A 24,351-nucleotide genomic window follows, 5' to 3' on the forward strand; every position below is an offset into this window, starting at 1 on the left:
TCCGTTTAATAACACTCTTTATTTCTTCATATGGATTTAGGTTACTCTCCAGTGTCCTTTCATTTTAGTCTGAAGGATTCCCTTTAGTATTTCTTATAGAACAGATCTACTAGAGATGAACTTCCTCAGCTTTTGCTTACTTGGAAATGTCTTGATTTGTTCTTTGCTTCTGAAGGACAGTTTTGCTCCTGGATATAGAATCCTTGGTTAATACCATTTTTCTTTCAGAACTTTGAATAGGTCATCCTATTGCTTTCTGGCTTACACTGTGTTTGATAACATATTAGATGCTAATCTTATTGAAGATCTCCTGTATGTAATGAATCATTTTTCTCTACTTTCAAGGTTCAATCTTTGTCTTTTGATAGTTTGATTATGATATGTGCATGGTTTGGATCTCTTCAAGTTTATTCTACTTGTAGTTCATTAAGCTTCTCGGATGTGTACAATGTTTCTCACCACATTTTAAGGTTTTCAGTCATTATTTAATTCAGTCAATATTCTTTCTGCCCCTTCCTATCTTTCTTGTCATTCTGTGACTACATATAAATATACATTATGTATATGTTGTACATTTGATGATATCCCACAGAGGCTCTGTTAATTTTTCTTCATTCTTTTTTCTTTCTGTTCTTCAGTGTGGATAATATCACTAAACATATCTTCAAGTTTGCTTTTTCTTCTGCTGGCTCATATCTGTTGAGTTTGTCTAGAGTATTTTTGAATTTTAGTTACTGTATTTTTTACCTGCAGAATTTCTATTTGGTTCTTTTTTCTTTTATCTATTTATTAAAGTTTTTTTGATGTTTATTTTTGAGAGAGACAGAGCATGAGTGGGGGAGGGGCAGAGACACAGAATCCAAAGCAGACTCCAGGCTTTGAGTTTGTCAGCATAGAGCCTGATGCGGTGCTCCAACTCACACAACTGTGAGATCATGACTTGAGCCAAAGTCGGAGGCTTAACCAATTGAGCCACCCAGGCGACTCGGTTCTTTTTTCTAATAGAAATCTCTTTATTGAATTCTCTTCTTGTTGAGATATTGTTCGTTTATTTTTCCCTTTCATTCTTTAGTTCTTTGAACATATTTAAAATATCTGATTTGAAGTCTTGGTTTAGTAAGTCCAATGTTGGGCTCCCTTAGGGGCAGTTTCTATTGACTGCTTTTTTCCTGTGTACAGGCCTTATTTTCTTGTTTTTCTGCATGTCTCATGGTTTTTTGTGGAAAACTAGACATTTAAAATAATACAATGTGCAACTGTGGAAATCAGATATGTCTTTCTGCCCAGGGCTTGTTATTGTTGCTGATTATAGTCATTTTTGGTGACTTCTGAATTCTATGAAGTTTGTATTTTGTGATGTGTGTGCCAATGAAGTCTCTGCCTTGTTAGCTTAGTGGTCAGTTAATGATTGGAAAGAGATTTCGTTAAATGCCTGGCCTCTTTGCTGAAGGGCTCTGTGTGTATGCTGTGTGATGTTTTCAACACGCAGCTAGGCAACTGATAACTCTGACTTAACTATCACTTCCTGTCTGCCTAGAGCATCATAGTCGGCCAGAGGTGTGAGTTTAGGACCTTTCCTGAGTATGTACACAGTCCAGGACCTACATGTGTCTTCCTAGGTTCCAAAGAATATCTCATAGTTTTTCAAAGGCCCTAGTGGAGAGCTCATTCCCCACTTTTTCCTTTTAAGCTTTTTATTAACTTACTGATTGCCTCAACTATTATCCAATGTTTCAGGCAGCCATAATGTGCCTATAATTGTTTTGACAATTAGCCCAGAGAAAAAGGCTTTTGAATCAGGTTAATACAGAGAGCCTTCCAAAGGGGTTTTAAAGAACCACCAAACAGGTCAAATTATGACAATTCTCTGGGAAAGAGGCTCTGAAAGTTCTACCTCCATTCTGCTCAGTGGCTGTGACGCACTGGTTTTCACTGTAAATGTGGACTATTTTTCAAGGTTACTGTGATGCTGGAGAACAGGGGATGGGACTTAGGTAAGTTAAAACCCCCTAAGCTCACTCTTATGAAGGTTCAGTCCTCTGTTTCTTTTATTTTGAATAAACACTTCCTGAACTGCTGCAAGCCTTTGGTTAATTTCCAGAGTTCTGAACAACTTTATTCTGACAATTGTGTCCACTTTTCTCACTGCCTTTATAGAAGAGGGAATTTTTGTTGAAGTCTTTTGGGTCACTTGTGATTCTAAGATTCTAGGAGTCTAGATTTTCAGCAAATATAAATTATATTCTCCACCATACTTGTCATCATTGGAAATAACAGTAATACCTCATTTATACCATATTGAAAAATGTAGTGTTCTATATATGTAATGAATTTTTAAAATATTTTTTAATGTTTATTTTTGAGAGAGAGAGAGAGAGATAGAGCATGAGCAAGGGAGGGCAGAGAGGGAGACACAGAATCTGAAGCAGGCTCCAGGCTCCAGCTGTCAGCACAGAGCCTTGACACGGGTCTCGAACCCATGAACCATGAGATCATAACTTGAGTCGAAGTTGGGTGCTTAACCGATTGAGCCACCCAGGTGTTCCTATATGTAATGAATCTTGATTTCAAAGCTTCTTTCTTCAACAAAATTAAATATATCAAAAAGAATATTTTATAAAACCTATGATTTATCTCCATGCCTTCCCAACTAATTTATTTATATTTTTCTCAATGATGTGGGTTATCATTAAGAACATCAAGGGGTGCCTGGGTGGCTCAGTTGGTTAAGTGTCCAACTTTAGCTCAGGTCGTGATCTCATGGTTTGTGAGTTCGAGCCCTGCGTTGGGATCTGTGCTGACAGTTCAGAGCCTGGAGTCTGCTTCAGATTCTGTCTCTCCCTCTCTCTGCTCCACCCATGCTTGCACTGTCTGTCTCTCTCGAAAATAAATTAAGCAAAACAAAAGCAAAAACAAAAAAAAAAAAAAAAAAGAAAAGGAACATCAAGAGATGCCTGGGTGGCTCAGTAGGTTGAGCATCTGACTTCGGCACAGGTCATGATCTCACACCACTTGTGGGTTTGAGCCCTGCGTTAGGCTCTATACTGACAGCTCAGAGCCTGGAGCCAGCTTCAGAATTCTGCCTTTGTCTCTCTGCCCCTCCCCTGCTCATGCTGTCTCTCTTTCTCTCTTTGAAATATAAAATAAAAAACAAAAAGCAAAACAACATCAGTAAGAGGGATGGTCTTTAGAACAGTAATTCACAAAGTTTGGCCCCAGGAGCAGCAACATCAGTATCTCATGGAAACTTGTTAGGAATACAAAATTTTAGAATCTACCCAAGTTAGGGGCACCTGGGTGGCTCAGTCGGTTGGGCATCTGACTTCGGCTCAAGTCATGATCTCACAGTTTGTGAGTTTGAAGCCTGTATCGGGCTCTGTGCTGATGGCTCAGAGCCTGGAACCTGTTTCAGATTCTGTGTTTCCCTCTCTAACCCTCTCCAGCTCTCACTCTCTCAAAAATAAATAATAAACATTAAAAAAAAAAAAAAGATAAAAAAGATTTTAAAAATCTGTTAAAAAAAAAAAAAAAGAAGCTACCCAAGTCATACTGAGTTGGAAGCTTTGGGGATGGGGTCTAAGAGTGCTTTGTTTTTGTTTTTTAATATGTTTTTTTAAATGTTTATTTTTGAGAGACAGAGTGAGAGAGAGCACATGCCCCTAAGAATGTTTTTTAACAAGGCTTTAAGGTGATCGTGATTCAAGGTGAAAATTGAAAACAGCTAAACTTTGTCTAATGAGGTATTCAGTTTGTTCCTAACAGGGTTTTTAGTTTTTTTCTCTTGCTCCTGAGGTTTTTCTTATTGCTCTCAGGGTATTTGCCTAGAGAAGCTTAGTAAGCATTAAAAATTTTAAGGCTACTGATGCATACAGCCTCAAAAGGCTGTATGTAACTTACACTCACATTAGGGTAACCAAGTGGCCTGCCTAGACTGTCTGGGATTTTCAGTTTTAAAATTGAGACTAAAGGGATTTCCAGACATGGGGCTTTAAGTGCTAGAACTGGAAAAGTTCTGGGCAACCAGGTTATGTTGGTCAGTCTAACATACTCTAGCAGTGTGTCAGTGACCCATATAAAGTTGTTCCATATGGACAATTCAAAAACATCTATTTTTGCTTTGAATTTTTTACACCTAACTCTAAGCCAACTGAAAATTTATTTTGACACAAGGTGTGAAGTGAGGCTCTAAGCTAATTTTACTCCCCTAAACAACTAGCTAATTTGTCCAATATTTATTTTTAACAAATTCATTCTTTACCATCAATTTGTCCTTATCATATAACTTATTTTAAAAAATTTAAGTTCCAGTATAAAAGTAAAAGCAATAAAATATACAAATTAGAACACTTCAGTTGGAAGAATTTTCAACAACTGTATACACCCATGAAACGATACCAAACAAGATATATACCCTCCCTTTCCATCATTCAACTCAGAAATTTCCATTGTGCCACTTTAAAATCAGTACAATCACAACTACTTTCTGATTTCTATCAGTAGAAATTATTGTCTGCTCACGATTATCATTTAACTGGATTCACACTGTCTGTGTTTTTGTGGTATGTTTTATTTTACTCAATGTGATGTTTTTTAGTGTTATGTATGTTGTTGTGGGTGTCAGTTTGTTACTTTGTTTAAATGCACTCCAATTTATTTAGCTATTTTGCTATTGACGGACACTTGAGTCATTTCCAGATCTGAATGATTATCAATAAGGCCGTTATGAACATTTCTGTTTAAGTGCTTCTGTAGACATGATTTCTTGGGTAAAATCTGGGTGATCTTGTAGTGGTTGTATAATATGCCCACCAGTAATGAGAGCTATCAGTTCTCCACATCCTCACCAATGTTTGTCCTTTTTTTTTTTTTTCCATCTTTAGCCATTCAACTGGGTGGGATATGGGATACGTTACAACTCCCACTCCTAAAGTTAAAAATCCACACATAACTCTTGACTCTCCAAAATCTTAATAGCCTTTTGTTGACTAGAAGCCTTACCATTTGTATGCTATATGTATTATATACTGTATTTTTATAATAAACTATAGAAAATGTTATTAAGAAAATCACAAGGAAAATACATTTACCATACTATACTGTATTTATCAAAAAAATCTATATATAAGTGGACGTGTGCAGTTTAACCCCCATGTTGTTCAAGGATAACCCTATCTCATTTTAGTTAGGCATAATTTATATTCAATAATCTTTTTAGTTTACAGTTAAAAGAGTTTTGACAACTGCCTATGTTGAGTAGATACTGTCACAATCAGATACAGAAAATTGACATCACTCCCACCCAGATTCTTCCAAATGCCTTTATTCATTGTGGGTTTTGGGTTTTTTTTTGTTGTTGCACTGCCCTGATGCCTAACATTAAGTACCTTTTCATGTGTTTATAGGCCATTCACATATCTTGTGAAATATATGTTTAACTCTTTTGCTCATTTTTAAAACTGGGTTCCTCATCTTTCTATTGTTAATTTGTGAGAGATGTTTATGTATTCTGGATACAAGTCCTTTATCAGATATATGTACTAAGAATGGTTTTTCCTTCTCTGTGGCTTGCCAATTTGGCTCTTAATGCACATTTTTTATGGTTAGTATTTTATGTACCGTTGCAAAGATATCCTCCTATAAGTTTTCTCTAGGAGGATTATGGTTTGGGCTGTACATTTAGATTTATAATCCATGTAGAATTAATTTTTAGGGCACCTGGAGGGCTCAGTTGGTTAAGTGTTCAATCTTGATTCTGGCTCAGGTCAAGATCCCAGAGCCATAAGATCGAGCCCCATGTTGGGTTCCCTGTTATTTTGGCTGGGGCGCCTGGGTGGCTTAGTTGGTTAAGTGTCCAACTTCAGCTCAGGTCATGATCTCATGGCTTGTGGGTTTGAGCCCCGCGTTGGGCTCTGTGCTGACAGCTCAAAGCCTGGAGCCTACTTCAGATCGTGTGTCTCCATCTCTCTGCCTCTCCTCCACTCACGCTCTGTCTCTCTCTTTGTATCTCATTCTCTCTCAAAAATAAATAAACGTTAAAAAAAATTAGTTTTGGCTTAAAGAGCAGATTAGACATAGATGAAGAAAATTTATGAACTAGAAAACAGATCTGACTGAAATTAAGTACAAGAAGACAGAGTTAATAAATATGACACTGGAATTAAAAGACATGCAGGACAGGATGATATCCTCCTCTTACAGGAACTGAAGGAGAGAATCTATACGATGTGGGAAAGGCAAAATTTGAAAAAATACTGGCTAAGATTCCAGAATTGATTAAAGACGGAACTTCTCTGATCCAGGAAGCTCAACAAATCTTAAACAGAAAAAATAATAAGCTAGACATAATCATATTTTAATTAAACTGTAGTACACCAAAAAGTAAGAGACTTTAAAAAAAACAATAAGTGAGGGGCGCCTGGGCGGCTCAGTCGGTTAAGTGTCCGACTTTGGCTTAGGTCATGATTTCATGGTTTGTGGGTTTGAGCCCTGCATCGGGCTCTGTGCTGACAGCTCAGAGCCTGGAGCCTGCTTCGGATTCTGTGTTTCCTCCTCTCTCTGCCCCTCTCATGCTCATGCTCTGTCTCTCTCTGTCTCTCAATAATAAATACACGTTAAAAAAAAAATTTTTTTTAAATAAGTGAAAAAAGAAAAACCAAATCACAAATAAATAAGACATAGTGCAGATCTTTTTTGTTAAATGCAAAAAAAGAATCTTGATAGCATACAACAGTATCTTCAAAGTATTGAGAGACAACAGCTGTCACTCTAGTACATTAAACTGAATTATATACACAAGTGAGGATGAAGTAAAGATATTTTCAGACAAACTCTATGATTATTTATCATTAAGAAATTATTGCTGAATGAACAATCTAAAGACTCCCAGTAAGGTACATTTGGGTATTTGAAAAATATTTTAGCTTTTAAAAATGACCAGGAGAGCGCCTGGGTGGCTCAGTCAGTTAAGCGCCTGACTTCAGCTCAGGTCATGATCTCATAGTCCGTGAGTTTGAGCCCCGTGTCAGACTCTGTGCTGATAGCTCAGAGCCTGGAGCCTGCTTCAGATTCTGTGTCTTCCTCTCTCTCTGTCCCTCCCCCACTTGTACTCTCTCTCTCAAAAATAAATAATCATTAAAAAAAAGTTATTAAAAAAAATCTTTAGGGGTGCCTGGGTGGCTCTGTCAGTTAAGTATCTGACTTCGGCTCAGGTCATGATCTTGTAGCTTGTGGGTTCGAGCCCCGCGTTGGGCTCTGTGCTGACAGCTCAGAGCCTGGAGCCTGCTTCAGATTCTGTGTCTCCCTCTCTCTCTGCCTCTCCCCTGCTCATGCTCTGTCTCTCTCTGTCTCAAAAATAAATAAAAACATTAAAAAAAAAAATGTTTTTTAAATGACCAGGAAATTTTATTAGCATGTAAAGGATGGGGGCTAGAAAAGCTAAATTTTCTGCAATGAACCAAACAGTCCTACACAACAAATTCAATCCCAATGCTGTTAGAGGTCCACTGAAAAATACAGAAGAAGTGAGATAAACAGAAGAGATGATGAACAATAGCAACAAAAATTATAGAACATATGGATTGTTAAAACACAAAAATCAAAATGACTAAGTTTGGGGTATATAAAAATAGAACAGGGGCACCTGGGTGGCTTAGTTGGTTAAGCATCCAATTTCAGCTCAGGTCATAATCTCACGGTTCGTGAGTTTGAGCCATGCGTTGGGCTCTGTGTTGACAGCTCAGAGCCTGGAGCCTGCTCCTCCCCCGCTCATGTTCTGTCTCTCTCTCTCAAAAATAAATATTAAAAAATAAATAAATAAATAAAACAGAAGTCAAATACTAGAAACAGCACAAAGGTTTAAGGTTCCCAAAGTCAATGTGTCATTAGGGAGAAGAGTTGAATTTGATCAGTTTTAGCCTAAAATTCTATAGGTAATAACCACATAAACACAAAAACTGAAAGTAAAAAGTGGAGAAAAGATGAGGCAAATATCAAGCAAAAAAGAGCCACATTAATATCAGACAATGTAGCTTCTAGGTTAAACACTATTATCTTTTTTTAAAAAAAGCTTTTTTAAAAAATATCAAGCAAAAAAGAGCCACATTAATATCAGACAATATAGCTTCTATGTTAAACACTATTATCTTTTTAAAAAAAATTTTTTTAGTTTCTATTTTTGAGAGAGAGAGAGCGAGCGAGCACATGCGCACAGGGGAGGGGCAGAGAGAGGAAGGCACAGAATCCGAAGCAGGCTCCAGGCTCTGAGCTGTCAGCACAGAGCCCAATACAGGGCTTGAACCCATGAACCGCGAGATCATGACCTGAGCTGAAGTCAGAGGCTTAATCGATTGAGCCACCCAGGCATCCCAAATCTTTTAATGTTTATTTTGGAGAGACAGAGCATGCACACACACGCTAGTTGCAGAGAGGCAGAGAGAGACACAGAATCTGAAGCAGGCTACAGGCTCTGAGCTATCAGCACAGAGCTTGATGTGGGGCTTGAACTCATGAACTGTGAGATCATGACCTGAGCGAAGTTGAATGAATGTTTGACTGAGCCACCCAGGCACCCCAGGTAAAAACTGTTAATATAAATAAAGAGGATTATTACACAATAACAAAAAAATGATTATGAATTGAATAATAACCACCAGGAAGGAATAATGATTCTAAATTTAGATGCATCTAATAACATGGTTTCGGAGATATAAAAATAAAAATCACTGCAAGGACAAACTAACTTAATTGCTGAACCCACCATCACATTCAGACAGCTTAAAAAATTTCTTTTAATAATAGATCAAGTAGACAACAGAGTAAAGTATAAAGATCTGCACAACATAAGTAACAAGGTTAATAAACATACAGATAACATTGCAGTCAATAAATAGAGAATACATACTTTCTTCAAGCATATTTATACAGACTGATCCCTTATAGGTAAGTCAAATAACGAAAGAAAATCTATTGTACACAACATGTTCTCTGACATCCCTGCAATCTTACAATTAAGTTGTAAAATGTAAGAAAATAACTGAAATATCTCCCACAACTTTAGGATATGAAAAACAAAACTTTTAATAATAGGTCATAGTTAAAATAATAAAAACATTATTTTGATTAACATCTCCTACCGATATAATACGATCTCCTTTTCTGAGCTCTCCACTAAGATCAGCAGGTCCTCCAGCCAAGATAAAGGAAATAAATATGCCTTCTCCATCTTCACCTCCTACAATGTTGAAACCAAGGCCTGTTGAGCCACGATGAAGAACAACTTTTCTAGGTTCCCTAAAAATTAGAAAAATATTGAACACCTTAGAAATTTTATATAGAACCTGACATTCTATCAGTGAGATTTCCCTATTGATAAATCTTATATTATCAAACTATAAAGAAAGCTAGATGAAAGTTAAAAATGTTTTCAAAACAATGGGGTAGAGATTCTAAGACTAGAAATTAAGGTTAGAAAGTGAAAGGAAAAATCCAAATTGTTTTTTTTTTTAATTTTAATTTTTTTTGACATTTATTTATTTTTGAGAGACAGAGAGAGACAGAGTATGAACAGGGGAGGGGCAGAGAGAGAGGGAGACACAGAATCTGAAGCAGGCTCCAGGCTCTGAGCTGTCAGCACAGAGCCCGACACAGGGCTCAAACCCACAAGCCGCGAGATCATGACCTGAGCCAAAGTCAGACGCTTAACCACTGAGCCACTCCGGTGCCCCGGAAAAATCCAAATTGTATATAAAAGCTGAAAACCCATGTTAAAAACCCATAATTTTTGTTAAAAAACAAACATGAAACTAAAACAAAAAGAGAAAACAATGTGGTAATAAAAATGACTTAAAGAGCCCTACTCAAGAAATATACACTTTAGAAAAGTTGACGTTGCACACATTTTATTGCCTATGAACCAGTCACTGCCCCTACTTCCTAGATGTTATAAAAGGCAGATAAGCCTTCGTCTTAGAAAAGGCAGGCCCTTTTCACAGTCTTAAAAGAATGAATCCTGACTAACTTAAGCCAGTCATAGCAATCCCATTCCTCTTTGCTAAGTTGAGGCTATGACCCTATTCTGGCCTCTGAGAAATAAATAAAGCTAAATTTTATTGACATTTCCCAAAGAAAGACAGACCCTAACAAAAACAAAGCACATTTTGTCCCCTTAGAAAGCACATTTGTTTCCTTCCCTACCAAAACAACACCCACACAAAAAATGAACAATAAAATCACATTACTGGTTTGGATATATTATAGTCATGAAGGTAAGACCAGAAGAATCCTAGAGATACTATGCACCTAAGGATTGCTACACAAATGCTAGAACTGTCCATCTCCAAACTTTTTATATAAAATAATTAAATACCTTTACTTCTTAAGTCATATTCCTCTACCTCTCTCTGCTATTCATTCATTCTAAGATGAGCCTTTTCCTCCACCTTCATTTAAAATCTTTGAAATCAGAATACATCTTACCACTACTAATGTTTCACATTTGCTGCCAATTATATACATAGTTGTGTGAATACCATTTATACCTTCTGGTAAGACCATGAAAATTCTAGGAGATTATTTTAGACATGATGAAATGCAGAATATCATTTGGAATTAGAATGTATCATTTGGTAAGTATTTTAAAAATGTAAGCAGATTTTTCTAGAACATTGCAAAAAAGCTACTGGTAACAAAAGGCTTAACAGAAGTAAGTATTCTTTAAGAATGAATTTTAGGGATCCTTCCATATAATGTGGAATTAATCTTAAGTATTCATTAAAAACTTGAAACAGGCATTTTCTAGTCATTCATTTCATCATTAATCAGCTCTGCCAGTTCACTTGAGTTAACAAAATTATTATTGTAAAACCAAACAATATATTGTTTAGGAAATATTAAACAAATATATACATATGTGAAAGAAAAAATGGAATAATAAAACCAAATCCAGGAAAAGAATTTAAGTTGGTAAGGCAGTGTAGGAGAAGCAAGGGAGGATTAGGGCACAAAATAGGTTTCACTATATTGGTGATGTTTTATTTCGTTGTTAGGTGACAGACTCATAGTTTAAGGTTTCTGCTATGCTTTAAATCATATATATGGGGTGGGGGGTGGAGGGATGGGTTAAATGACTGATGGGTATTAAAGAGGGCACTTGTGATGAGCACTGGGTGTTGTATGTAAGTGATCACTAAATTCTACACCTGAAACTAATATTACACTGTGTGTTAACTGGAATTTAAATTAAAACTTGAAAAAAAAAATATATATATATGAAGCAAAAAATAACAAACCATATACGAATTATAGTTTTACATTAGCAAACAATACATTAAAAATACCCTGCTAAAATCCAACAGTATTTCAGAGGAAAATAAATTCAGATTTTTCAAATATTGTAAGATGTTCAGCATCATTAGTTATTAGAGAAATGCATGCAAATCACGAGATATGTCCCACTTACTACAATGGCTATGAAATAGAACAGAAAAAACAAGTATTGGTGAGGATGTAGAGAAACTGGAACCCTCATAAATTGATGGTGGGAATGTAAAATGGTGTGGCTGCTACAGAAAACAAATGGTTCCTCATAAACATAAACAAACATACATTTACCATATTACTTAGCAATTCCACTCCTCAGTATATATCTAAAGGAAGTGAAAGTAAGGATGCGGGCAGATACTTGCATGCCAATGTTTGTCACAGCATTATTCTTAATACCCAAAAGGTGGGAACCACCCAAGTGTCCATCAAGAGATGAATGGATAAATAAATGTGGTATATACAGGGGCGCCTGGGTGGCGCAGTCGGTTAAGCGTCCGACTTCAGCCAGGTCACGATCTCGCGGTCCGTGAGTTCGAGCCCCGCGTCGGGCTCTGGGCTGATGGCTCAGAGCCTGGAGCCTGTTTCCGATTCTGTGTCTCCCTCTCTCTCTGCCCCTCCCCCGTTCATGCTCTGTCTCTCTCTGTCCCAAAAATAAATAAACGTTGAAAAAAAAATTAAAAAAAAAAAAAATGTGGTATATACAAATAATGGGATATTATTCGGCAATAAGGAATTAAGTTCTGATATATGCTACAACATGGATGAATCTTAAAAACATTAGCTAAATGAAAGAAGTCAGACACAAAAGAATTGTAAGATTACACTTATACAAACAATCTAGAATAAGCAAATTTCATAGCACACAGAAAGTAGACTAGACAATAGGTTACCATGGACTGGGAGGACAAGGAAATGGAATTACTGCTTAATGGTTAGAGTTTATCTGAGGTGATAAAAAGGATCTGGAAATAGTGACAATGACTGCATAACACTGTGAATGCAATTAATGCTACTGAATCACACATAAAAAAATTAATAATGTAATATACTAAAAATTGCTGAGTTGTACATTTTAAATGGGTGACATGTATGATATGTGGATATCTCAATGAACCTGTTAAAAAAAGAACTTTAGAATCATCAATTTTCTGTATGTTGGGATTTCTTTTCTTTTCCTTTTTTAAATTGGTAATGTGAGATAACCTCTGAAAGATTACTTAGGGTCAAATTGTGGAGAACTTCTAATGTGAGTGCAAAGATTTTTGTACCTCATTATCTGGACAAAATAGTGTAATTATCAAGAGTGATAAAACACACATTTTAGTTACTGCAGTCATCAACCACCAGATTTTCAAAGAAAAGTAAAGAAAACAGGTAGACCTGTTGTGTAATACTACAAAGTCCAATACAATATTCTAGACAAAAGATATATAATGAAAAACGATGGAGAACAGCAATCAAGATGCTAATATATTTTTTAGTTTGAAAAATATGCAGAAAAAAAGAAAAATATGCAGAGATTAGAGATTAGACAAGCCATTAACTATTTTCCTCTTTACTTTTCATTAAACCCTATATATTTTGTTTACTAAAATAAAACAAATCCAAATAATTTTCATTTATAATCTTTCAAGATACTTATCCTGCTCAATATTAAGATTCTTGAGAGTGTGTTGCTTTGTTATAGATAATGTAAATGCAAGTATGCATAGGAAGAGTCTTTTAACCCCCATACCTAACCCTCATGAATTCAGTTCTGATTTTGTGGTTTGGAATTTTTTTTTTTTTTTTTTTAATTTCATCCAAATTAGTTAGCATATAGTGCCACAATGATTTCAGGAGTAGATTCCTTAGTGCCCCTTGCCCATTTAGCCCATCACCCCTCCCACAACCCCTCCAGTAACCCTCCGTTTGTTCTCCATATTTATGAATCTCTTCTGTTTTGTCCCCCTCCCTGTGTTTATATTATTTTGCTTGCCTTCCCTTATGTTCATCTGTTTTGTCTCTTAAGGTCCTTAAATGAGTGAAGTCATATGATTTTTGTCTTTCTCTAATTTCACTTAGCATAATACCCTCCAGTTCCATCCACATTGGTTGTAAATGGCCAGATTTCATTCTTTTTGATTGCTGAGTAATACTCCATTGTGTGTGTGTGTGTGTGTGTGTGTGTGTGTGTGTGTGTGTGTGTGTGTCTTTATCCATTCATCCATCAATGGACATTTGGGCTCTTTCCACACTTTGGCTATCATTGATAGTGCTGCTGTAAACATGGGGGGTGCATGTGTCCCTTCGAAATAGCACACCTGTATCCCGTGGATAAATGCCTAGTAGTGCAATTGCTGGCTCATAGAGTAGTTCTATTTTTAGTTTTTTGAGGAACCTCCATACTGTTTTCCAGAATGGCTGCACCAGCTTGCATTCCCTCCAACAATGCAAAAGAGATACTCTTTCTCTGCATCCTTACCAACATCTGTTGTTGCCTGAGTTGTTAATGTTAGCCATTCTGACAGGTGTAAGGTGGTATCTCATCGTGGTTTTGATTTGTATTTCCCTGATCATGAGTGATGTTGAGCATTTTTTCATGTGTCAGTTGGCCATCTGGATGTCTTCTTTGGAGAAGTGTCTATTCATGTCTTTTGTCCATTTCTTCACTGGATTATTTGTTTTTTGGGTGTTGTGTTTGATAAGTTTTTTATAGATTTTGGATACTAACCCTTTCCTCTTTACTTCTATAAAAAGGCACTATTAGAAAACAACTACAAAGCCATGACAGATCAATATAGGAGCACAGCCTTAAAGACTTACAGCCTTGAAAATTCTTATCACAAAGAAATAACCACAGGGGTGCCTGGGTGACTCAGTCAGTTAACCTTCGGACTTCAACTCAGGTCATGGTCTTGCGATTCTTAGTTCAAGCCCCATCATGGAGCCTGCTTTGTATTCTGTGTCTTCCTCTCTCTCTGACCCTCCCATCTCACGCTCTCTCTCTCAAAAATAAAGAAACATTCAAAAAATAATTAAAAAAACAAAAAACAAAGAAATAACCACAAACACTGTTCTTTTTGCTAATTTTCACTCCAAACACAATTACTGTGTACTTATTATTAATTAACTTTTCAATACTGCTAACTATTGAAAAAGAGGACACAGATGAAAATTCCTTCCTATGGGACCTTAAAGAGATCATTGCCTAGAGCCAGGAGTCTGACAGGAAAAATTACAAGTATGAATGCTCAAAAATACTAATGCCAACAACAATGCAATTAATAAAAACATAAAAAGACATTAATTTACAGATATTTAATCTTAAGTGAAATACCTGTGCAAATTATAAAGCAATATGTCTGACATGATGTCTTAATACTATATTGCACAATATGAAAAAGATTTAAAATACTTTTTGCTTATTATTTCTCACCTAGTTAAGAGTTCTTTGGGAATAAAAAGCAGTTAAAATTAGATCAAAGTAAACTTTAAGAGTAAGGATATCAAGGATATATACCAAGCAAAGAAAATATCACTTGAATTCTAAACATGAATCACATAACTGCCATAATGAAATTTTATGATGTACACTAGATAGGAATATGTGAAAAGTTAGTTTTAAATATAAATATATTCCTAACTTAGTTTTACCTATGCTAATTTCTAAGCACAACTTACCATTCCTGAAAAAAAAGTATTTATTTTAAAAGGGCAGTAACTTATTTGGAATATAAAATATTTTTATATTTCAGCCTCTTCATGAGCCCTCCAATGACAAAAATTAAGGTTTAAGTTCATTATCTATTGACAAAATTTTTTAGTCCTGAAAATTGTGGCTGTCTTATTTGGTTGATTGTAATTCCATCTAACAGTCAACTTTATTTAAGAAAGATGAATGTTCACTTCCTTACCTTGTAATTTCATCATCTCCAAGCACTGCTTTTGAAACAGGTGAGTATCTGGCTGGTGACGCTGGTGTGTGGCCCAAGTAGGAAGATGGGCTAACATGGTTATCAACAGGTTGAGAAGAAGCTTAAAAATGAAGACAGTAGAAAACACTTCAAGTGAAACAAACCATTCAGCACTTATTTGTGAATTATCAATTTCAAGCTTAGTTAATATGTAATTCATATCCACTTATTTATGTAAGTTGGTAGAAAAGACTTATTTATCAGGTAAAAAAATTAGACAAGCTCAAGTTTCCAGATAAAAACTAGTTTAGATATTCAGATCAGTAAGCAAACTTATTCCATCTGGTTTCTCTTGAGAAAATAGAACTAAAAAGGAGTTTTACATTAACTGATTTGCACAGTGAAATGCAGGAAAGGTCATTTAAAAGACTATCATTTATGAACAGCATATATAGTATGAACATGGACTGGAAGTATATAATAAAATTCATAATTGCAATCACCTACTGAATGAGGGGAATGGAAATAGAGTCTTAGCAAAGAGCTGAACTAGCAAGAGCAAACCAGCTTTTTCACAATGTTCTATTAGTTCAATAGATGTAAAAAATAGATTCTACCTCTATCTACAGGAAAATCAAGCAATCATTATTTAGTTATTACTCTTTAGGTCTAGGTCTCCCAGTTTTTGGTCACATTAGCATACATAAAAAGGGATAATTCAGTTTAAAATAACATTTTTTTTTCCAGTGTAATGTATTTGTAAGAAGCAGCCTGACTATTCGTATATTTGGCTGTAATCAGAACACCAATTCTCAGTTTGTAGAGCAACTGTTACAAATGTGCATTGCTGTCTTGAACAGATAAGGCAGCATAATAAATAAATAAGACTGATACTTACATTGGTGCATAAAATACCTTATTAGTGAATTTGCATCTCTAATTACAAATAAAAATACATAAAGCCTTTATAAAAAGTTTGTGTGTGATACCAACTGTAAGAATTTTTAATAAGTAATAAAGTTCTGTTCTGACACAAATGAAGTATTGAAAAAAAAAAACAAAACAACAACAGACATCATTCCTGTCCATGAAAGAGACTGAATACTATTTTAAAAAGTTCAGTTATATTTGGGGATCCTGGATGGCTCAGTTGGTTAAGCGTCTGACTTTGGCTCAGGTCATGATCTCACGGTTCGTGAGTTCTAGCCCCATTTCGGGCTCTGTGCTGACAGCTCAGAGCCTGGAGCCTGCTTTGGATTCTGTGTCTTCCTTTCTCTCTACCCCTCCCCTACTTGCCCTCTGCCTCTGTCTCTCAAAAATAAACATTGAAAAAAATTTTTTCAAGAAGTTCAGTTAGGGGCGCCTGGGTGGCACAGTCGGTTAAGCGTCCGACTTCAGCCAGGTCATGATCTCGCGGTCCGTGAGTTCGAGCCCCGCGTCAGGCTCTGGGCTGATGGCTCAAAGCCCGGAGCCTGTTTCCGATTCTGTGTCTCCCTCTCTCTCTGCCCCTCCCCCGTTCATGCTCTGTCTCTCTCTGTCCCAAAAATAAATAAACATTGAAAAAAAAATTAAAAAAAAAAAAAAAAGTTCAGTTATATCTGAGTAATTAATAAATTAATGGGCAGATAATGAAGATGTATCATTGGAAGACAGTACATTCATTTCAAAGTATAATTTACATTAAATTTATAATGATTAGTGACAGTAATGGCCTTTGAGAGTTCTAAAGACATTGCCACTTATAAAACCACAAATATCTCTAAAATTCTACAATTTAAATGAGGAAAATTTGGAAAAGCAGACTGCAGAGAGTACATTTAAGATCTTTACTACATGAGTGCTTTGGATATCAACTAATGCACCAAAGAAATAAAACTTTCATGTTTCAAGAAAGACAAACACGTTATTTAAGTCTTAGCTTAGCTTTTACATTAAAAAAACTGAAAATCAAACAGGAAACTTAAAATTTTATTAGTACTATCATAACAATTCATTTCTAGGCAACACAACTGTACTATATACAAATATAGTTAGGTAATATATGAGGAACTTGTACAGAAAGAGTATCTGTGCTCATATAATTGAGAATATAGAAAAGCCCAAGTTTTAAAATTTATTTATTTTGAGAGATAAAGAGAGAGACAGTACAAGCAGGGAGGGGCAAAGAGAGAGGGAGAGAAAGAATCCCAAGCAATCTCCTCGATGTCAGTGCACAGCCTGTCACAGGGCTTGATCTCATAAACCATGAGCTCACGACCTGAGCCAAAATCAAGAGTCAGACACTTAACTGACTGAGCGACCCAGGTGCCCTGAATAGCCCAAGTTTAGAAATACTTAAAATTAGTATTTCTCAAAGTGTAGTCCATGAGTTAGTCCACCAGAAGCATCAGAATTACCCTGGTTGCTAAAAGAACTGCTTGTTAAAGTATGTTTCTCTGCTATATCCCACAACTATTAGAAAAAAAGAATGTGCAATACCTTTGTTGACTATTATTTACATATAACTTTGAAAAAGGCTGCCTCCCTTCTTACTATCAAGATTCTGATTTAAAAATGATTTTTTAAAATGTTTATTTTTATTTTGAGAGGGAGAGAGAATGCATCCATAAGCGAGGGAAGGGCAGAGAGAGAGAGAGGGAGAGAGAGAATCTCAAGTGGGCTCTACGCTCAGAGTGCAGAGCCCAACAGTAGGCTTAATCTCATGAACCATGAGATCACGACCTGAGCTGAAATCAAGCGTCAGATGCTTAAGCAACTGAGCCACCCAGGAACCCCTAAAATTGATTTTTTACAGACTGTTAGGTTAAATGCTTAATATAGTTCCTTTAAAATATTTAAACATAGGGAAATAAGATAGATTTAAGCAGACTTACAGTTGGTGATATCAGGTGGTGCATAGCCATCATTCATATACATACTTGTGGGTTTTGCCACTTTCAAATAGACAAAATCAGATGTGTTCTTTAAGGCAGTTACTGCTTCTTCATGAGTAACTTCTTCTAAACACACACTATTCACCTAAAAGAAAATCCCAAAAGATATTTGTTTTAGGACATTTTCACTTGCTTTCTGCATTTTGGTTATAAACAATTATACCAAAATACAAAGCAAGAGTGATTTAAGGAACATAAAGGTCTGTGAAAAGAAAACCTATATATTTTTGTCTATCATATCAGGAAATTGTTTATGTATGTTAATGGAATAGCCAATCTTAATTCCAGCCCCTATTCCTCCCAATCCCCGAACCTAATCTACTTTTTACTGTTAGGTATTTGTGAACATATGGGGGTATATTTTAGATTTTTTTTAAAATTTTTTTTTAACGTTTATTTATTTTTGAGACAGAGAGAGACAGAGCATGAACAGGGGAGGGGCAGAGAGAAAGGGAGACACAGAATCTGAAACAGGCTCCAGGCTCTGAGCAGTCAGCACAGAGCCCGACGCGGGGCTCAAACTCACAGACCGTGAGATCATGACCTGAGCTGAAGTCAGACGCTTAACCAACCAAGCCACCCAGGCGCCCCTAGATTTTTTTTTTAAAGAAAATGAGACTATATTAAAGTTTTTATTCTGCAACTGGATTTTTAATATAAGGTATCTTAGAGATCTTTCCATGTTAGGACACACAGAATTCCCTCATTTAAAAAAAATGCTGCACATTATACCATTGTTGGTTGTATCATAATTTATTAAGCCATCCCAGTATTAACAGATATTTTAAACTGTTCTAAATAAATGGATTTAGTAAATTTATACCACTACCACAGAATATGAAAATGTCATACCCATCTACTCAGGCCTTTGCCAACATTAAACAGTATCAATTTATAAAAAAGCATGTTTTGGCGTGCCTGGGTGGCTCAGCTGGTTGAGTGTCTGACTTCAGCTCAGGTCATGATCTCATGGTACTTGAGTTTGAGCCCTGCGTCGGGCTCTGTACTGACAGCTCGGAGCCTGGAGCCTGCTTTGGATTCTGTCTCTCTCTCTCAAAACTAAATAAAAACATCAATTTTTACATCATTATTTAAATTTTCACTTCCACTGTTTAATAGTCAAGTTGATTTTTTTCATTTATTTATTAAGCATTCATCTATCTTCTGTTATAGAAACAGAACTGATTTAATTTTTTTTAATGTTTGTTTACTTTTGAGAGAGACAGCGTGCAAGCGGAGGAAGGGCAGAGACAGACAGACAGACAGAATCTGAAGCTGGGTCCAGGCTCTGAGCTGTCAGCACAGAGCCCGACAGGGGGCTTGAACCCATAAACTGAGAGATCATGACTTGAGCCAAAGTCAGACGCTTAACGAACTGAGCCACCCAGGCATTCCAAAACAACTGATTTTTAGGAAACAGAATTGATTTTTAAGTAGTGAGGTATATCCTGCAACCTTGCTAAACTTATTAGTTCTATCAGTAGGTTCCTTACGATTTTTTTAATGTTTATTTATTTTTGAGAGACACAGAGTACGCATGAGTGGTGGAGGGGCAGAGAGCCCACGTGGCGCTCAAACTCACAAATCGTGAGATCATGACCCGAGCCTAAGTTGGACCCTTAACCAACTGAGCCATGCAGGTGTCCCAGGATTTTCTACATAGGTAATCTACAAATATAGTTTTACTTTCTCCTTCCCAATCTGAATGTCTTTTTATTTCCCTGGTTAGACTCTTCAGTACAGTCTGACTAAAAGTGGTAATTGTGTCTTTCTATACATTTGTCCATTTCATCTAAGGTATTTAATATGTTGTCATACAAATGTTTATAAATAAAAGTATTTCCTCAAGTCCCCTCTTTTTTTCCTACTCTTGGAAATTTGAGTCTTCTTTTTTTTCTTGATCAGTCTAAGGTTTGTCAATTTTGTTCACCTTTCCAAACAACTGAGTTTTGGTTTTATCTTCTCTCTGGTTTTCCTATTCCCTATTTCATTAACTCCGGCTCTAATCTTTATTTTTTCCTTCCTTCCGCTAGCTTTAGGTTTAGACTGCTCCTCTTTTTGGTAATTTTGTGTTTTTTTTGTTTTTGTTTTTTGTTTTTGCAAAGAAAAACACTGTTTCCAATGTTTTAAAATTATAATGTACTAAACAAATACTCATTTTCATATATTTTTCATTTCCCTAATTTGCACCTGTATAATTGATAGGACAGTTCTTAATGTTTTAAGAAAAATTTTTAAAGATAACATATCATTAACTTTTGCCACAGATTATTAATATGGCTTTGCAAGGTTTCAGCCACATGGTCATTTTTATAGTCCCACACTACCATGTACAGTGAAGAAAGATTGCCTGCATTTTGAAATATACAGCTATGGTATACTGTTCTTTTGGTGGCTGGCAATGAGCCACATATCTTGGTATTCACACCCTTGTAAAATCCCTTCCTACAGTGAACCTTGCTTGGCCATGTAACTAGCTTTAGTCAATGAGACATTAATAGTTGAGATGCCAAGAGAGGATTGATGAATGCCATACACCGGAGTTTGTCTTTTTGATACATCCATCTTGGAACCTGATCACTATCCTGTGAGAAGCCCAATTTAGCCATGTGGAGAGGCCACTGGCTAATAGTCCCAGATGAGCTCCCAGATGACAGCCAACACCAACTTGTCTGCCATATGTGAGTGAACTTGGAAGTGCATTCCTGGCCCTAGTTGACAGGAGACATTATGTGGAACAGAGACAGGCTGTCCTGGCTAAACCCTTCTCAAATTATAGAAGTGTAAGCAAATAAATAATTATTGTTGTTATTTTAGCCACTAATTTTTGTGTTTCCTAAGCAACATTAGATAACTGATAAAAGAGCTGACAAGATTTGCTAAGGGATTCAAGATGGAGTATGAAAGGAGAATGATCCTGAAGTTTTAGACCTGGGCAAATAGAAGGATAAAGTTCCTATTTCAAGAGATGTGAAGAATGTGCAAGAACAGGATTTAGGGGTGGAGGGTGGTGTATAGGATGAAACTCAGAAGTTCATTCTTAGATACATTAAATTTGAGATGACTCTTGAGACATACAAAGAGACTAGATGACATCTTTTAGAGCTTTTGAACTGTTTAGCCAAGAACCACTGTTAAAAAAATTTTTTTTATTTCAGCCAAGCACAAAATTTAAGTGCATGTGTATAAAAAGAAAACTGAAGCTCAGAAAACAATACTTATCCCTACCATGTGCAATGAGACTCAGTAAGTTATTTGACCACCTATCAATAGGAAGAAAAAATGTACAAGGACACTTCGACGTTTAGGGAGAAGATGCACCAAAAGGGAGAATGAGGAGGAGTGACCAGTGAGATAAGAGGAATACCAAGAAAGAGGGTAACTGTTAAGCACAATGGAAAAAGTGTCTGAAGAAGGAGGAAGGTGTGTCTAATGTCAATTAAAATGAGAACTAAGAATTTGATAATTTAGTGGAATTATGACAACCAAAACCTGACTAAATGCTAAGTCCACATAAATTGCTGCCTTCTCAATCACCAAAACTGATTCTGGAAAAACCATAAAGGAAAACACAATACTTAAGAAATTAAAAAGCATAAATGAGAAACTCAGTGGAGAAAGCAGGCTGTTTTGAACTGGTGTGTGTGTGTGCAGAAGAGTAGTTCAAAGTGAGCTCTTTCCTCTTCCCCATTATAAACTTCAAAAACAACAACAACAACAACAAAAAAACAAAAAAAACCAACAAAAAAAATAAACTTGAAAACAATCAGTCTATCTCTTTGCTGCAGCAATAAGCAGTACAGGACAGCATGTACAGCAAAAGAATCATTTATATATTGCTTAGGAATATTAAATTTTTTCAAAAAGATTCATTTATTTAAGTAATCTCTATACCCAACATGGGGCTTGAACTCACAACCCCACGATCAAGAGGTGCATACTCTACAAACTGAGCCAGCTAGGTGTCCCAGAAGTGTATATTTTTATAACCACTTTGGAAAACAATATGTTTTTGCTACAGTGTTACTAAGATGATATCCCATGACCATTAAATCCCATGCTTAGGTAAACAGTTAAGTGAAAACTCTTATATGTACATGTTCACCAGAACACACAGCAGCTTTCCCTAGGAGAATTATCCAGAATACAAAAAAAAAAAAAAAAAAAAAAAAAAAGGAAATAACCTAACTCACCACTATACCAGACCTAGTTTATGTGTCTTTTTCAGATTCGCCTGAGCCTACCTGCCCACTAGGCCTTGGCCACGTGCTTACTGGAGAGTCCTAGTTACTGCTATTCTCACCTCATCTCCTGCCATTACCAGCTCTTTCAATCTCTTCTAGAGTAAGGGCTGCACTTGGACTTGGGTATGGGCATGGCTGATGTGTTCATAGAGAGCTGTAACATGTCAAAAGCCTGTGTCCGATCTGTCTAGATCACCGAGGCTCTGGTTTTTTCCACCCCTTCTGGCTTCAGAGGAAGTACTACGCTATGGAGAGTATGGGAGCTGGTTTCCCAAGCACTTGCCCACAGGAGGTGAGTAACAGTCCAGAAATTTGGGATAGTTACCACTCATGGGGTAGACTGTACCTAACAAGAGACAGGAGATAAATCCTTTCTTTTCCCTGGATGGCTGGATCTAAGGTTTAATAGTCCCACAACACCTGCCTGAAAGACTGTCCTGCATGATAAGCAATTAGCTACATTTTCTTACGAATTTATGGACAGCTCAGAAACACAGTGTCTTGTATTGACTTTCCCTCATTCCCTGCCTCACCTTTCATTTTGATTCACTCTAGCTTTGATTACGCCTCTCCCAAAAACCTAAGCACGCAGCTTTTCTTCAGGTTTTGTTTTTCTAGGGAACATGGGACATTTATTGAAGAAGATCAGAGAAATAAACTGTAGCATAGTCCCAGAAAAGAGTATTATATAGAGGTGAAATTAACAAATTTTATCTCCAGGCAATAATATGGATAAGTCTCAGTAAACCAATAGTGAGTAAAAAAAGTATTAAAAGACTACATACAGCGCAATAGCCTTAAAATTTTTTTTCAGAACAAATTAGTATTAAAATATTTAGGCATATGTATATGATTAAACAATTTTTAAAAAGCAAAGGAATGAGACACACAAATTGTTGGTATTGTAGTTTTGGGCTGGGTAATGACTTCAGCAGTTTTCATTATACTATAAATAAAATAAGTTAAAATAAAAGGGAAAAAGGAAAGTCACACATGAGGGATGACACTGTGTTTAAGAAATTCTGTGCATTCAAGTCCCTAACCCTTTAACAAAAAAAGAGAAGGAAATGAGAAAAAAATTAATAAAAGAAAAAGAGAAGGAAGCTGGTAGAGAAAAATGAAATGGTAAATAAGGATAATACCAAGAATCATTTTTCAGGTTTTGATTAAAGCAAGATCAGTATTCACTCATTTAAATGAGTGAAAAAATGAGAGTAAAAATTTGTTTAAACATTTTGGCAAGTAGAAATTCTGATCTGCCCCCACCCCCTCCCAAAAAAAGACATCAAAATGATTATTATTTTTAAAAATTTAAATCCAAGCTAGTTAACATATAATGTAATAATGATTTCAGGCATAGAGTTTAGTGATTCATCACTTAACATATGATACCCAGTGCTCATCCCAGCAAGTGTCCTCCTTAATTAATGCCCATCACACATTTAGCCCATCCCCCCCCACCCAACACCCCCACAAGCAACCCTCAGTTTGTTCTCTGTATTTAAGAGTCTCTTATGGGGCGTCTCCCTCTGTTTTTATCTTATTGACATCAAAATTATTTTTAAAATAACAGATTTCTTATACTCACTGCTAAAAGTTTATCTCCAATCTGAAGTTTACCATCTTTATGTGCTGCACCTCCTTCAATGATTTTGGTTACATAGATGCTATTATCCCCAGGAATATGTTGATTTCCAACACCTCCAGCAATGCTGAACCCAAGACCTGTTTGAAAAATACTAGTTTTGAAATTTCATCATTTAATGTGAATTTAAGTCCAGAAAGAAATGGCTGAAAACTAGATGAGGATAATCTCATCACACTAATTTTTCTTTTTTTTTTTTTTAAACACAAAAGAATCTACTTGTGTACTTTTAAAATCCTACGTATTTGCTTTGTAGTCAGGGGACAATTATATATATAGGTGTTCCTATAGTTATAAATAAGTTTTTTAGTCCA

At 36.0% G+C, this 24,351-nt stretch overlaps 1 protein-coding gene across 33 annotated transcripts in view; it reads right to left on the reverse strand.

Moving 5' to 3' along the window:
- The window catches only part of DLG1 (discs large MAGUK scaffold protein 1), a 276,519-nt gene that overhangs the window by 74,693 nt on the left and 177,475 nt on the right, over window positions 1–24,351 (reverse strand). For all 33 annotated transcript variants that reach the window (XM_045502494.1, XM_045502504.1, XM_045502493.1 and 30 more), the window contains 4 exons: window positions 23,981–24,117; window positions 18,089–18,233; window positions 15,216–15,336; window positions 9,132–9,288 (listed from right to left, as the gene is read on the reverse strand). In XM_045502494.1, the coding sequence (XP_045358450.1) occupies window positions 9,132–9,288; window positions 15,216–15,336; window positions 18,089–18,233; window positions 23,981–24,117 (560 nt within the window). The remainder of the gene's footprint in view (window positions 1–9,131; window positions 9,289–15,215; window positions 15,337–18,088; window positions 18,234–23,980; window positions 24,118–24,351) is intronic.

This window comes from Leopardus geoffroyi, chromosome C2 (assembly GCF_018350155.1).
Source record: "Leopardus geoffroyi isolate Oge1 chromosome C2, O.geoffroyi_Oge1_pat1.0, whole genome shotgun sequence".
Classification (NCBI taxonomy): domain Eukaryota; kingdom Metazoa; phylum Chordata; class Mammalia; order Carnivora; family Felidae; genus Leopardus; species Leopardus geoffroyi.